At 39.4% G+C, this 15,778-nt stretch overlaps 1 protein-coding gene across 2 annotated transcripts in view; it reads right to left on the bottom strand.

The window, feature by feature from the left end:
* Positions 1-4,102: 4,102 nt before the first annotated feature.
* The window catches only part of CDC42 (cell division cycle 42), a 50,275-nt gene continuing 38,599 nt past the window's right edge, over positions 4,103-15,778 (bottom strand). Inside the window, exons 4-6 of one of the 2 annotated variants that reach the window (XM_035019559.1) lie at positions 11,083-11,192; positions 10,543-10,740; positions 4,103-5,663 (exon numbers count right to left, since the gene is read on the bottom strand). In XM_035019559.1, the coding sequence (XP_034875450.1) occupies positions 5,574-5,663; positions 10,543-10,740; positions 11,083-11,192 (398 nt within the window). In that variant the 3' untranslated portion in view covers positions 4,103-5,573. Of the gene's footprint in view, positions 5,664-6,956; positions 7,145-10,542; positions 10,741-11,082; positions 11,193-15,778 lie in introns of those variants that run through there. The other variant, XM_035019560.1, reaches the window with a different exon arrangement.

The raw sequence follows: 15,778 nt of genomic DNA on the forward strand, positions 1-15,778 counted from the left end.
TAAATTATATGACAATGAACTCTCTACACGTTCTTTTCTGGTTAAGGAGTCAAGAACTGAATGCTGGTTGGAACCACAAGTTTGGAAAATCTCTTTCCTCAAAGAACAGTTAAACTGAAGACTTATGACCCCAAATTACTCTAAAATTCACGTCAGATATAAATGAAACCTTAAAAAATCATTTAGTGACATCGTTCTCAAACCTGGAGGAACACTAAAATAATCCGATGAGATTTAAAGAAATGATGCCCCTCAAAACATAATTTGAAAAAAAAAAAAAAATTAAGTGATAAATTTAAGTGACCCTATCTCCAGAGATTGCCTAAAATGGCCCCAGGCATTATTTTCCTTTTTTTAAAAAATTAGCTCCCTAAGTAACATTCACACAACCAGAGTTAAGAACCACTGAGGTGGGGCACCTGGGTGGCTCAGACAGTTGAGCGAACAACTCTTGATTTCTGCTCAGGTCATGATCTCTGGGTCCTGGGATGGAGCCCCGCCCGCTTCAGCTCTGTACTCAGCAGGCAGTCTGCTTGAGATTCTCCCTCTCCCTCTGCTCTTCCTCCACCTCCCCCACTGCATGTTCTCTAAAATAAATAAATAAATCTTAAAAAAAGAAAGAAAAGGAAATGAAAACCACTGAGGTGTGCACTGGTCCCCAAACATATCTAACCAAGGTTCTACCTGGGAAGCTTTTAAAAATTAAATTGATTCCCAGGCCCCACCCCATACCTATACATCAGAATCTCAGAGGAATTTTTTTTTTAAGTTTCCCATTAATTGTTGACCAAGCAGGCAACGGACTTGTATCTGAGACCCCAATGATGATTAAATGCCTAATTATTTTACAGATAAAGAGCCTGGGAGAGTCAAAGCTACCTGCCGAAGGGCACGCTGGGTTAGGGCTGTCCTGCCCCACTATCTCCAGTGCCCAGTACGGAACAAGCCATCTGATGAATGTGTGCCATGGGCAGGCACACACAGACAAGACTTTTACTTTCTTGATAGCCATTCCAAGGGCAAAGAGACCAAATGGTTATTCAAAAAAAGCTATCAAATTTGCCAAGAAAATTCCAAGTAGAAGTCAGGATCCCACATCTATTTTATTCTCTGCTATATCTTCAGGGCCTTATTAAGTACTTTAAAAAAAACTATTTTTGAATTTACTATATATGAATGAATGAATGAATAAGTGGTACAGACTTTAGGCTTGGCTATATGGAATCTTCTGCACAATGAAATACGAGAAATTAAATGTGCTTGACTTGCACCCCCTTTGGCTCACCAGGCTCACCATGAGAAGTCCACTCTTAGAGAACTACTGCTCTCTGGAACCAGGCTCCAGCATGAGAAGCTTGGAGCCAACCTGAGCCAAAGCTGAAACCTGGAGGAAAGGCCCAACTGACCCATTAGTGAGAGAAAAATAAGCTTGTGGTAAGCCAGAGGGTTAGGGTGCTTTATAATGCAGCAACAAGCAAAAGCTAATGAAATGAGGCTTAAGAAAAAGGGAAGGCACTTTGGAAAAAACTCAAAGTAATATACTGTGTAAACTTAAAAGTATTTAAACAGTCCCAGAAAGAAAATCGTAAGGCAAGGTCTTCTGTTGTTCTATGTTTAAAGGATCACGCTCTGAAGTTGGGGGAACTCGGAGTAAAGCCTACAGGCAACAAGGAGATCTGAATTAGGAATATGATTTCAAGCTACTTCCCTCAGACGTCATTCAGAGTTACCCTAACCAGGAAGAGCTCAGCCCCTCCCAAAAGATAATGAAGTCTCCACTTCCTGGTGAAATGCTGTCCCTTCCCCACAGGTTATACACCAAATCTCCAACAGTAGGTTAGCGGTACCCAGGGGGACTAAGTTCCAATCCTCCTCAAGAAGCAAGGTCCTTGTGTACCAGTTTCTTAGCACGGAGTACTCAAAAACTACTAATAATATCAAAATGGGAGGAGAAAAAAATTAAACAGTCCAAACCTAACAACAAAGAAAAAGAAATACCATTATTTTTATCCATTCTATAAAGACAGCAATTATGATACCAGCAGGTTTAATGACAGCTTTTCAAAACCAAAAAAAAAAAAAAAACTACTACATTAACTGTACAAATTTCAAGAGGTATTCTGACTACAACACGAAGACAGAGGACAAATACACCTTAGAATGAAGGAAATACTGCAATTGGTGCTTTCATACCATCATCCTCCCTTTCCCCTTGGAATATGCTCCCCTACTGGCATAAAATCCAGCTCTAAGGGTACAACTTTAACAAACCACAAAACCTATTTCTAAGACCTTCAGTAAAACATTTGATATTTTAGAAAACCAGTGATGTATTAGTGTCATATTAGCCTAAATGTTGTACATTTTGCCACAAGCTAAGCCTGCTAAGGACCATTTTAGATAATCCTTTTCCAACCTCTACGTCACACTCCCTGAGTAGTATTAGTCACTAAGCCAAGATGACGGACAAGTCTGTTAAGTCAAACAGAAAACAGAATTTAAATAGAAAACAATGTTAACTTCATCCATTTGCCACACATGTTCTTCTGATATGTGGAAGTCAAATTAAAAATGTTTAATTAGGGATGCCTGGGTAGCTCAGTTGGTTAAACATCTGACTCTTGATTTCAGCTCAGGTCCTGATCTCGGGTCATGAGATCGAGCCCCATGTCAGGGCTCCACGCTCAGCAGGGCATCCGCTTGAGATTCTCTCTCTCCCTCTCCCCACCAGCTCATGCTCTCTAAATAAATAAATAAATAAATAAATAAATAAATAAATAAATAAAATCTGTATAAGAAAATATTTAGTTAGAAAACTGTTAGCTTAAATCAATCCCCTTGTCTTTGTTGTTCTTCTGATACATGGATATTTCATTGACACAACCATGTGACCTTTATTTCACTCATTCATTCTTGAAATCATATACCATCCAATGACTATTTTTATTTTTCTTTTTTTAAAGATTTTATTTATTTGACAGAGAGAGACATAGTGAAAGAGAGAACACAAGTAGGGGGAGTGGGAGAGGGAGAAGCAGGCTTCCCGCAGAGCAGGGAGCCCGATGCAGGGCTCAATCCCAGGACCCTGGCTGGGATCATGACCCGAGCCGAAGGCAGACGCCTAATGACTGAACCACCCAGGTGCCCCTAATGACTATTTTTAGAACTATCTCTCTCATGTGTCAAACACTACGCTAGGCCAGGGACACAGCAATAATCAGGATGGACCTATGTGCCACTGTACTAAGAACTAGGGATATACGGTCCCTGATCCCTAGGCTCTCAGAGCACAATCCCGGTACCTCTCCCTAGCAGGGTCAACAAGGAGTAAGAAACATTGGTTAAAACAGTAAAGCTTAGATCTGCCTCTTCTTAACCCCTTCCCAACCAAGCCACCCAGTTTAGCTCCAGCACAGCATGGAATCAAGCCAAACATGATTCCACTTAGAAAACCACCAAAATGAGGTTACGCTGTACCAACAGCTCTTAGCTTCTAAGACTCTCCTACAGATCAGTATAATGCCCTTAAGGTAAATGAATCATTCCTGTCGCCTAAAGAAAATGTGTCCCATACTCAGATTCACAGCACAGAATCTGGAATCTGATGGAAGCAGTCTTGATAACAATCTAGGAGCAATGGTTCTCCAACTTGGCCATGTTCTGGAAATACACGGAAAGCTTTTAAAAACCCACGCTCAAGCTGTACTCCAGTAAGCAACAAAGTCTGAAAAGCACTGATACAGAAAACTTGAGGAAAAAACTGGCCGCTTTCCAACTAACCAATGGATGAGAGAGGTGTGCTGTCATTCCCTCCCAACAACATGAGCAGTGAGCTTCCTGAGCATCACCTTCACTAAGGACTGCTATGAACCCACTTGCCAAACTTGGGAGAAGGCACAAACCTGAACATACTGAGGGGAAACCACCACCTCAAACTGAAGACCAGAAAGGCAATAAAGTACATTAAAAAAATAATAATAATAATAATAATAAAGCTTTAAAATCTTATCCCAACGTTTGTTAGAAATTGACGTTACTAAGAGTCAAGTTCCCACTCCTAGGTATCTAAAAAGAGGCGGAGGGAAAAGAACAACCCCCAGGCTGGCTTGTGAAGGGTTTTTTGTTTAATACATCTGAAAAGAATGCATATACAAAGAATTGAGACATGAGAAAGCATTGGTTCAACACTAATGAATCTACAAGAATTAGGATTTGGGGAAGGTGGAGATTACCTAAACATTTTTAAAAATTGGAAACTGCAACCAAAATAAGTGGATAAAATCCCTATTAACACTTATGAAGAGTCTTCATAAGACTCCATGATTTTTTTTATTAAACTAGAGAGCCTTAACTAGCTACTCTAGGGTTCCTCATATGTAAAACAGAAATAAGGGGATTCCCCTGACTGGTCCCCATGTTGTTAAATGTTCTCCCCACCCCCACCCACACCCACACCCCCAGCTTCTTCATGAAGCAGGTCTCCATCCTCCCAACTTGAAAGAGGATGTGCATCATTCCATAGACATCTGTCTCCTAGCGCCACCCCTCACATTTCCTCGATTTACCAGGTCTTTAGCTGTGTTCTAGGAACACCGTATCATACACTATTAAGCTGGACATCTATGCTAAGCATATAAGACAATGACTGACAGGGAAAAAAAATGTTTTTTAATTACGTACTCAATCCATTTGGTGTATTTCAAAAGGTGCAATACTTTTCTTCATTTATCAGTGGAAGAAGTTAGAAATTAACTTCAAAAAAAAAAAAAATCAGCAAATGGCAAACAAATTTCCTTGAAAGTCACAGTCACATATATAGTGCATCCTAGAAAAGAGGAGGGGCAAGACAGGTTCCACCCACTTTCATGAGTTTCATCAAATACTGGGCCTACTCAAGGGTGGAGAGAAAAGGCAACTTTCAAAAAGGAGTATGTTATTAAATGAGGCATTTACTATACTCCTTCCTAAGAGCACCAGGTGGGGAACAAGTTTTCTAAACTAGATCTAGGAAGTGGAATGTGGAATCAATCCGTCCTCCTCCCCTTAAGGGCTGTCCAATGGTTAATGAATTTAAAAAACATGACTAAATAAAAACCAACCCCACACACACTCCCCGCACCCCACCTCCCTCCCCCGCAAAAAAAGAAAAAAGAAAAAAGAAAAAAGAAAAACAAAACAAAACAAAACCTAAATGTCCTAGATCATTCTCCAGAGTGGATGGAGCCCAGGAGCAGCTTCAACAACCCAAATTAGTCTGTTACAGAGTCATCACAAGCATGCCTTGCTTTTAAACAAAAAAAAACAAAAACAAAACAAAAAAAATTGAAACAACAAAACAAAAACTAGTACTAATCACTTTTCTGACAATACACAATTACTCAAATTAACTAGTAATGAGAGGGGGAAGGGGACCATACCTACGGGCCTTGTCTCACACGAGTGCATGTGGGTAGGTGCAGGGCATTTGTCATTATTGCAAAAACGAATTTTAATCTTTAATCTTTAGTTTGATTTAACATTGCTTTTAGTACGATGCTGACACCAGCTGTGCGGAAAGGGCTCTGGAGAGATGTTCATAGCAGCACACACCTGCGGCTCTTCTTCGGTTCGGGAGGCTCCAGGGCAGCCAGTATTGCTTCGTCAAATACATTCTTTAGGCCTTTCTGAAAAGGGGTAGAAAGAAAAAAATGGGCAGTCTGATTTTCAGTATAATAAAGCCAAAGATCAAATTAAAAACATTCAAACCCCCAAGAGTCGGCAAAGAACGAAACGTTAAAACAACTCTGAATCTCAACACAATCATCCCACTTCACCAAGTTCTGTCCAGGAAGGACACCGGAAGGATCCAGCAATTCAGGAGCAGAGGAATGGATATTCATGAATGAGACAGTGGTCCTCTGAGAAAGCTTTTTGCAGACCAATGTATGTCACAAGAAGCGAACAAGCCACATGTGTCATTTGCTCATTCAATGAGTTGTGTAATATGCCGCTGAAACATTTTACATAAAAACAAGTGAAGCAGCTCTGCATTCCAATGAAACAGCGGAGTATGGAACAGGACCGAAGGGCGAGCAGCCGGCAGCGGCATCCTTGTTACATGGAAGGCGCAGGCAAGGATGGAGAGCGCAGCTACCAAGGCTGCGTCAAAGACCTTCACTCTGAACTCCCTGCATCCCACCGATCAGAGCCAGGGGGCTCAAGGAAGCAAAATGTGGGCACCTGATACATATGTAAAACTAGAGCCAGTCAGTGCAACAGGAATAAAGCTTCATCAGGCATTTATACAAACAAGTGTATATTTTTAATTTCAAAATTTGAAGGTAACCACAATTGTATGTTTCCCTCACAACAATAAAATCAGAAGCAGGAAAATATAAAGGTGGCAGCTTTACATCTCGACATTAACAAACCTTAAGTCAACTGTTAAAGTGGATGCTATTCTTAAAAGATAGTGTAACAAATGATTTCATAAAGCAGTAGCAGATACATTAATACCTTTCCCACCCCAGACTGACAAATACTCCACTACAACACAGACAGCCAAAGCAATAGCAACACAAAGTTTCACTGCACAAAAGAAAACCAGAGAAGAATCCTCCCTTCCCCGTTACACTCTACTAGCAGGTCACCCTTTTTCCATAAAGTTTGTCATGCAATTACAATTACAATTGATCATAAGAGTAAAATGATGTTTGTGTTATTTTCTCCATCTAGAGCTAAGATGTGTTAAAACTCTTCTTATTTTTTCCAAGAGAACATTCTTAATGCCACACCAAGTTCCCTTTTGCAATAGTAATCCAAACCAAAAAGCTCTGAGCATCAGGCAACTCAAGAAGCAGAAAATTAAACAAGTCCAACTTGACTACTGATCACAAAAAATATTCTATAAGATATTGCATTCTTAATCAAAAACTAATACAGAGGTTGCTCTTAGGTGGTGAGTAAAAAGACGCAGAGGCTTTCAAACAGGATGGTTTTATTCCTTTGTTTTTAAATGCTCTTTCTACAGTAGTGGGACAGGAAGCAGCAGCAAAGAGGGGAAGGAGAAAACAGTTTAGAATATACAGCACTTCCTTTTGGGTTGAGTTTCCGGAGGCTCGAGGGCAGCTAGGATAGCCTCATCAAACACATTCTTCAGACCTCTCTACAAGACAGAGGGGAGGAAAGAGAATAGCAGCCAGGTTAGAGGATTAGAAAGACTAGCAGATACAATAGCAGTCTGGATTAAATGGGCTGAATTCACAGAAGCAATGTGCCTTCAGAAAATTAAGTGCCAGAAAGCTAGATCTTAAGCCCATTATCAGGACAGTAGATAACTGAACAGAAACTTCTTACATAAAAACGGTTAACTGAGCAAGAAAGCAATTTTTATGGAAATGCTGTATGTTGACTTCTAAAACAATCACACTTTGAAAAAACAACATTTTAATGAAAATAATGCCTGGAGAAAAAAATGGATATGTAAACAAAACACAGATGGCTTGGATAAGCCTTGTAGAACTCCCGAGTATTTCCAATGAGAAGAATGGCACACACATTCTGGAACTAAATCGATTACAATTTCAGGCTTCTGTGAATTCAGCCCCTGAATAACTGAAGGACACAAATAGACTTACAGGCATGCTACATGTTTCTAGATTCAATGACGTATCTGGATGGGATTAATCAGGATTTAGAGTATATCAGTTTCCCAGAACAAAATGGTTCAGACATTTAGAAAGAATGTTAACTGTTCAACAGTACCACGTGGGAGAAGTTTAAGGAACAGATTCTAGAAACAGCATACACTTCAGTTATTCAGTAATGTTATTAGAGCAAGTAACCACCACCCAAGTCATAGGAAAACAAAGAATGGGGTCCTTGAATGAGTTTTAGCAAGCAGTCCAATGCTTTAAGATGTCTTCATGGATATCAGAGCATAAAGCATGGAGTGAAAACAAAGAATATTCTCAAATCTACAGGGATTAAGATGCAGAAACACACTTACACCTCAGGCAGAACTCCAACGTGACAGTGGGACTCAGCAGCACCTGGTGCCTTGGGCCCAGGTCTACAGACTCACCTAAACTCACCTAAATCTGAAGCCACAGGTTTACCACCCAAGGAGGTTTCACACGTTCTTTAAGTCAGTTTGATTCCAAGTAAAAATCTCCCGTAAGTCCCAGAACACAGCTCCAGTAACAAGTACCAGGCCCAGAGTACCCCAGGTATTCCCACCCCAACCCTAGGCATCCCAGAAGACTGGCACCCACACATCCCATGAGGTACAAAATAAATGAGAAATAACATTAAGTACTTAAAAAGAAGCAAAGAAGTTAAAAAGTTTTCTTCTGTCTTTTACAAAGTAGAAATGTTAAACAAAAGTAAAGTTCCTATGAAATTCTTTCTACACTATCTCAGAGCAAACTCTGGTAGTCAAATATAAAAGGAAAAGGGGAGGGTGGAAAGGGAAAAGCATTTTATAAAGGAAAAAAAGAAGACCATGAGAAACTAGGGTACCCCTTCATAAAAAGCAAATCCTTTCTTGCTTACTGACAAAGATAACTAATCCCCTAAAAAAACAAAACAAATATTTGCTTTTCCCATACTATCTGATATAAAGAGTTCAGTTTTAGAGGAACCAACAAACAGAATCTAGAGTCCTAAAAGTTCTATCTCCCAAACACAACCAGACACCCCATTTTCTATCTTCTCTTTTGACTTTTCCAAATGTCAAAATCTGGTAAGAAAAATGTAGTTGCTAAGACCTTTTCAAATTCCTACTGTCTGCAAAGTGAGTGACTTACTGTATAAACCTGTTCATATTGTAAAAAATCTTAAATGGAAGCATCCAATTCTTTAAACTTCACCAGTGACCTAGAATTGGATCCACATGGTCTATTTGCCTCCATTTCCCCCAAAGGCAACCCATACTTGGAGGAGAGGGGTATGAGAAGGATGCATACAGAGTCAGTTATAATCTGACACGTGTTCAACATATATCCTTCTCCAACACACACACACACACACACGCACGCACGCACACCCCTCTCACTTTTCTCATGATGGTGTCAAAACACAAGCATCAGGCTTTTTTTTTTTTTTTTAAATCTCAGTCAGTGCTGTGTGTGAGAGGATATAAGATCTTCTGAACTTGAAAATATCTGCTTTTGCAATAGAACTGAACTGCCAAGGAAAACCGGGGGTGGGAGAATGATTTTAGACCTGGAAGTTATCCTGCAGAATACCCAGCTAAGCATAAAAATGTTATCTTTAAATATCCAACCTAGCACTGAATTGGAGATTATTAAATTATGTCTAGGCCATACACACTAACACGTAGTACATGCATAAAAGGTTAATTATATATGCCATTTGCCTTAGTATACATATAATCAAGAATCCAATAGTGTTTAAAAAAACTTAATAAAAAGAGCAATTACCTAAACAAGTAAGCATGATACATATACGTGGATTTAATGTAATTATAAGAAACCTCTTTAGCCCTACCCTATTCTAATTAGACATGTTTACTCAGTGTTCAAACCTCAAAGCACCAGTACCAAGAGAATAAAATATTTCTGTGCTATTTCCATAATTTTTTCCTTTGCCCCCAGAACAGTACTCAAAGGGGAGAATCAGTCAGTAATACCATGAGGGTGGAAAAGATGAAACCACACAGATCAGTTATAGCTCCCATTCTTAATAAATTCTAACACTGTTCCCTATCCTCAGAATCTGATGTTTCCCATCAAACTAGGAGAAGAGCTCCAATTAAATTATTCAGAAAGGGACAGAAGGATAGAGAGGACCACAGGAGGAAGGAATGTCTCTAAAAACATAAGAACTGATGCTTTTATAAAGCATGCTTGAGAAACAGCCAAGGCAGCTTTCTCTAAAATTAAAGTCTCAATTACTATGACTAATTCCCTATGTCATTTGAATTACCCCAGAAACTGTAGCATCAGTGGTGAGAATTGGTAAGAAAAGATCAGATATTTAGATAAAAATTTAAGTGTCTGGGGGGGAGGGGGAACCATTCACATACTCTCTTGTAAGTTAGTGCTAATCTGGAACCCTCCCATAAAATTTAACACAATCCCTGACTACTACAAATGAGTCAGTACAATATGGGAGCTCACCAACACAAGAGTTTTACTCAGAGCTTAATAATTTTCTCCATAAACACAGAACGTCTAGCAAAAGAATATATACTATGAAGCTGGTCCTAGTCTTCCTGGGCAGCTTTCTTGAGCACCGCAGACCACGGTTAAAAATAACCCCCAAATCCTGATACTCTTTTTTTTTTTTTTTTTTTAAGATTTTATTTATTTATTTGATACAGAGTGAGAGAGCACAAGCAGGGGGAACAGTAGAGGGAGAGGGAGAAGCAGGCTCCCCGCCAAGCAGGGAGCTCGATGCGGGGCTCGATCCCAGGACCCTGGGATCATGACCTGAGCCGAAGGCAGACGCTTAACCATCTGAGCCACCCAGGCACCCAAATCCTGATACTCTTAAGAAACTACCCAACTGTAAATAAACAAGGGGCTACACAGTCCTCACCTGTGTGAGTGCAGAACACTCCACATACTTGACAGCCTTCAGGTCACGGGCCAGCTTTTCAGCAGTCTCTGGAGTGATAGGCTTCTGTTTGTTCTTGGCAAGTTTCTCAATCGTAGAGGGGTCATCTCGGAGATCAATTTGGGTCCCAACAAGCAAGAAAGGAGTCTTTGGACAATGGTGAGTTATTTCAGGCACCCACTAGAGAAAAAGTATTTTAAAAAATACATCTGCATTAATCCACAAGCCTCTAAAGCTTTTACTTTTTTTAAGATTTTTTTTATTTATTTGACAGAGAGAGAGAGAGACAGCGAGAGAGGGAACACAAGCAGCGGGAGTGGGAGAGGGGGAAGCAGGCTTCCCGCCGAGCAGGAAGCCCGATGTGGGGCTTAATCCCAGGACCCTGGAATCATGACCTGAGCCGAAGGCAGACACTTAACGACTGAGCCACTCAGGCGCCCCAAGCCTCTAAAGCTTTTTACAACAACTCAACAGAAGTTCTGTGGCCAGTTTTTTCAGGACAAGAGTATCTGACCAACTCACCTTTTCCTTCACATTTTCAAATGAGGATGGAGAGACCACTGAAAAACAGACTAGAAATACATCTGTTTGTGGATAACTCAGCGGTCGTAATCTGTCATAATCCTCTTGCCCTGGAGGAAAAAAAATTGGAGAAGTCAGCTACTGAATCTTGGTGTCCTCACAGCATCAAAATCACGAGTCAGTCAACAGATTAAGCATGCAGCCAACAGCATGCTGACCATTACTGAGAAAGCAACTTACTAATCTAATAAAATGTATGGCTTTTATAATATAATACTTGATGACATTCTTACCCAGCTAATTCTATTTAGTATTTCAACCCCTGAAAACAGCAATGAATCCATTATACATTAGTTTTTATTAGCAATTTGTAGTTTTCAATCTTTGTGTCCATCAGCAACCCAACGACAACGTAATAAAAACAGTGAGCTATTGCTACAGAAATGGTTAAAATCAATCCTACTCAGATCTGGTTAAGAAATAATCACAGTGAAACCATCTAAGGAAACAAAAATCTCAGTGAAACCCAGCTGACAAAATCCACTGCCCATCATGATTACCAAAGCATATTCACAGGCTTAGTTACTGTGTGCATTAAGACCAGTATATGAAAATGAGAACGTCTAAGAAAAAAAATAACTTGGCAAGAATCAATGGATGCCACATCTATGTAAGGATTATCCTAGTGAAAATTAGGATATTTGTATGGTCTTACAGACTGTTGATAAACCGCAAGGGGAAGAATGGAACTATACTGCCAAGAAATTTGGACATCACATTGACTGAGTCATTAAAATTACTATCACCAGTGAATGGCAGATGAATATCGTCTGCCCCTAGATTTATATCCTGAGAAAGACACATCCCTAATGTACTATTCCATACATAATCTGAACCTAATCATGAGAAAACACAGACCAAATCCAAAGTGTGGAATGTTTTATAAGGGGAGGAAAGGGAGAAGATGCACCTGTATCCTATAAAAATAATGTCATGAGAAACAAAACGAAAAAAGGGGGGGCTGAAGAACTGATCCAAATTAAGAGACTAAAAAGACATGACAACTAAATGCTATACGTGATCCTATACTGAAAGCAGAAAACACTGGACTCAGCTAAGCTGACAAAGCTGGAACAGAGATGTTGGATTCAAGTTCTGTATCAATGTTACATTTCCATAAGTTGCTTACTGTTAGACAAGAATGTCTCTGTTCTTAGGAAATACATAATTATTCAAGGCTAAATGGCTACGCTGTCACCTTACTCTCAAACAGCTCAGGGAAAAACAATTCATGTGTATATTGTATTGAAAGAGATTAATAAAGCAAATAGGGCAAAATGCTAATTGGTAAATCTGGTTAAAGGGTGTATGGAAGCTCCTGGTACAATTCTCTCAACTGTTCTGTAGGCTTGAAAATTATTTCCAGATAAAAAGTTTTTAAAATATCTATACACATTTCCGGGGCACCTGGGTGGCTCAGTCGTTAAGCGTCTGCCTTCAGCTTAGGTCATGATCCCAGGATCCCGGGATCGAGTCCCACATGGGGCTCCCTGCTCTGCAGGGAGCCTGCTTCTCCCTCTCCCACTCCCCCTGCTTGTGTTCCCTCTCTCGCTGTGTCTCTCTCTGTCAAATAAACAAACAGAATCTTAAAAAAAAAAAAAAAAAAAAAAGTATCGATACACATTTCCAAAACCATGAGGGGAGGGGAGGAGTTGCCAGAACAGGGTTTAACACTCCAATTTCAAAAATGAGCTACAGCAATCCTATGTTTTAAAAGAATGGTTAAGTACTAAGTGCCACTGAACTGTACACTTAAAAATGGTTAAAATGGTAAATTCTATATTATATATATTTTACCACAATAAAAAATATTTAAAGGGGAGAAAAGGAGAGTTAAATATTTTGTATGCCAGTGAAAATGTTTTTTTGCCAGCATTGAGAGAGAATACAAGAATTTAGGGTAGCTATCAAAACATGATCATTAAAGATATTACTGTTATTGCCACTTGAATAAGCAATACATTGTGAGTAGACAATAAAGGATCTATCTTCAGGACAATAAAGAAATTAAAAGTTAAACGAAAAGGGAAATGGAAGGAGATTACAAAAAAATAAAATCGTCATCACCACCTCTAATATTGATTGCATGCTTACTCTTAATATTCTAGGGTCAGAGTCAAAGGCTTTAAAGGTATGCACTTACAAGTGTAACTTTCACTTCTTAAATTATAATGTAGAATGTATAATTACAGACATGGAAGAGATTTAAAAAGAAAAGAATGGGCTTAAAGAAAACAAAATCAGCCAAACTCCTTAACTCTCTCAATCTAAACAGCCTGAGCTCTAACACTGGCTGGAGCATTGACACATTACATACCAAAGCTCCAATAAAACAAAACAAAAAATAAATTTTAAAATAAGATAAAGCTGGTAAGAACAGATACTACACTAAACAACTAACCAAGCCTTATTTAAAAAAAAAAAAAAAAGTACATTCACACACCTTTTCTTAGCTTTATTCTCTATTCAAATGGAATGAATATATTTCAAAAAAATTAAGCCTGACATAGACTAGAAAAGGGTTTCATTTTTAGTCATTCAGCTGCTACAATCAATCCGTGTTTGTGCACATCAAAAACAAATCCAACTCTATATTCCTGAGCACCACTAAGAGTATCTAAATGAGTGTCCAATGTGTTACATGCAATGAACCTTCTACTCAGATGAAGACAGAAAACAAATAGCCATTCTTTTTTGAATACTAGGTCCAAAGCAGTATTGGTCAGTCCGTTTATTTGTAATAAACAAACCCTCAAAGCTAGAAATCTTTCTTTTCCTTTCCCAAGGAGAAAAAAAATCAGAAATGAAATTGTTCAATAAACAGAAATGAGGCTACCTTACCTCTACTTCTGCTTCAAGTGCTACTTTTTTTTTTTTTTTAAAGAATGTTAACTTCCTCAAGAAGACAGTGCCTGGATGGAGACTCAGAAGATAGTGACGGTAGAGGGAGAAATTCAAGGCTGAAGGGGTGTTATGAATTACTGTGTTTTGTTCAGAGAACCATCAGCATTTCACTGTTGTCAAGGCTGAATTAGGAGCAATAAGACTGAAAATGTGACAAAGGGCAAATCCACAGCACCCCTCGGATGTTCTGTTCCTCTGAAGCTGTAACACAGTTTCTCAAAAGGACACCATTTTATATCCAGTGTGCATGTCTTCAAAAAAATAATAAATTTTTTTCTCTTCATAATGCAGAAATTCCATGGTTGCAATTTTTTAAAACCAGGTGCTTTCTTACCTGTTCAATATGGCTACCTAATAAGCACCCACCCACAGTCTGCCTTTACCATCCTTTCATATGTTAGAAGTAACTATCGCCATATGTGACATGATGAATTACTTTAGACTTACTGAGCTGGGATGCTACCAAGCTCTAGGAAGCCTCTGGATGAACCTAAGCCCAGTCTTCGAATTTTACTGGTTCTCTCTGCTTCCCTTTCTTGTAACTATTCTGTTGGCTTTCTACCTTTTTAGACTCCCCCTCCTCCCTCCTTTTTGGTGTCATTTCCCCTTGTATTACTCATAGTGTAGTAGTTTTTCACTGCATATAGGAGAGGGACAGGGCATGGCAGTGTCAGTAGGAGCAAAGGCCTGCCTGGGAGAGTCTGGGTGGGGGCACACAGCCTTCAAAGGGGATTTAGCATAACTGAGCATGACAGTTTGAAAAGCTCACAGGTCCTGCCCCCAACTTCCTTGACTTCCCCTACCCTCCTCACCACCTGCAAACCTTGACATCACTCGGTGTGTTTGAAAGTACGCCTTTACTGCAATCGTTTGAGGTCCCTGTGCATGTGGTTAAGTGGCACAAATCGAAATGCCCTTGTTGCTTCTCTCCCCTCAGCCTGGAATCTCCATTTAAGGAAAAAGAATGAGTGTAGTCCCTTAATATGAGTAAAATTCTTCATGATCCAAGCATAATTTATCCAGCTAAAATTTATCGTCTAAGTATGTCACAAATAGCTGTTATTCACTTGATAGAGTCAATGTCATCACTGAGTATCCTTTAAGGTACGCAACATGATCAAGAAAATTGCACTCTATGTCCAAGTCAGGTCTTGACTACAAGTCTTAAATTATACCTACTCTAACAGCACACCAGCTCACTGCTTAACTTCCAACATTTGCCAAAAAAGCAGGGATACATCTCATGGGTTGCTGACCTTTCCCTTGTTTAGAATCTCATATTTAAAACTGAAATTCAGGGGCGCCTGGGTGGCTCAGTCATTGGGCATCTGCCTTCGGCTAGGATCATATCCCAGGGTCCTGGGATCGAGCCCCACATCGGGCTCCCTGCTCTGCAGGAAACCTGCTTCTCCCTCTCCCACTCCCCCTGCTTGTGTTCCCTCTCTCTGTGTCTCTGTCAAATAAATAAATAAAATCTTTAAAAAAAAAAAAAAAAAGGAAAGAAAGAAAGGAACTGACAGTGGGGTGATGATTATACAACAATTTAACAAGACAAGCATGTTGAGTAAAAAAAAAGCTAAATACAGAACGAAATACACAATAGTACAACATCTGAAGGAAAAAAAGAAAATAACTGTGGGGGGAACTCATGAACAAAAACTTAGTGTCGTGATCACAGAAATAAAAGCTGTGAGACAGAGACAGAGTCCTGTCTGTGATCTTTTTTTTTTTT

The sequence above is a fragment of the Mirounga leonina genome, unplaced genomic scaffold (genome assembly GCF_011800145.1).
Source record: "Mirounga leonina isolate KUSES-001 unplaced genomic scaffold, KU_Mleo_1.0 Mir_173, whole genome shotgun sequence".
NCBI lineage: Eukaryota > Metazoa > Chordata > Mammalia > Carnivora > Phocidae > Mirounga > Mirounga leonina.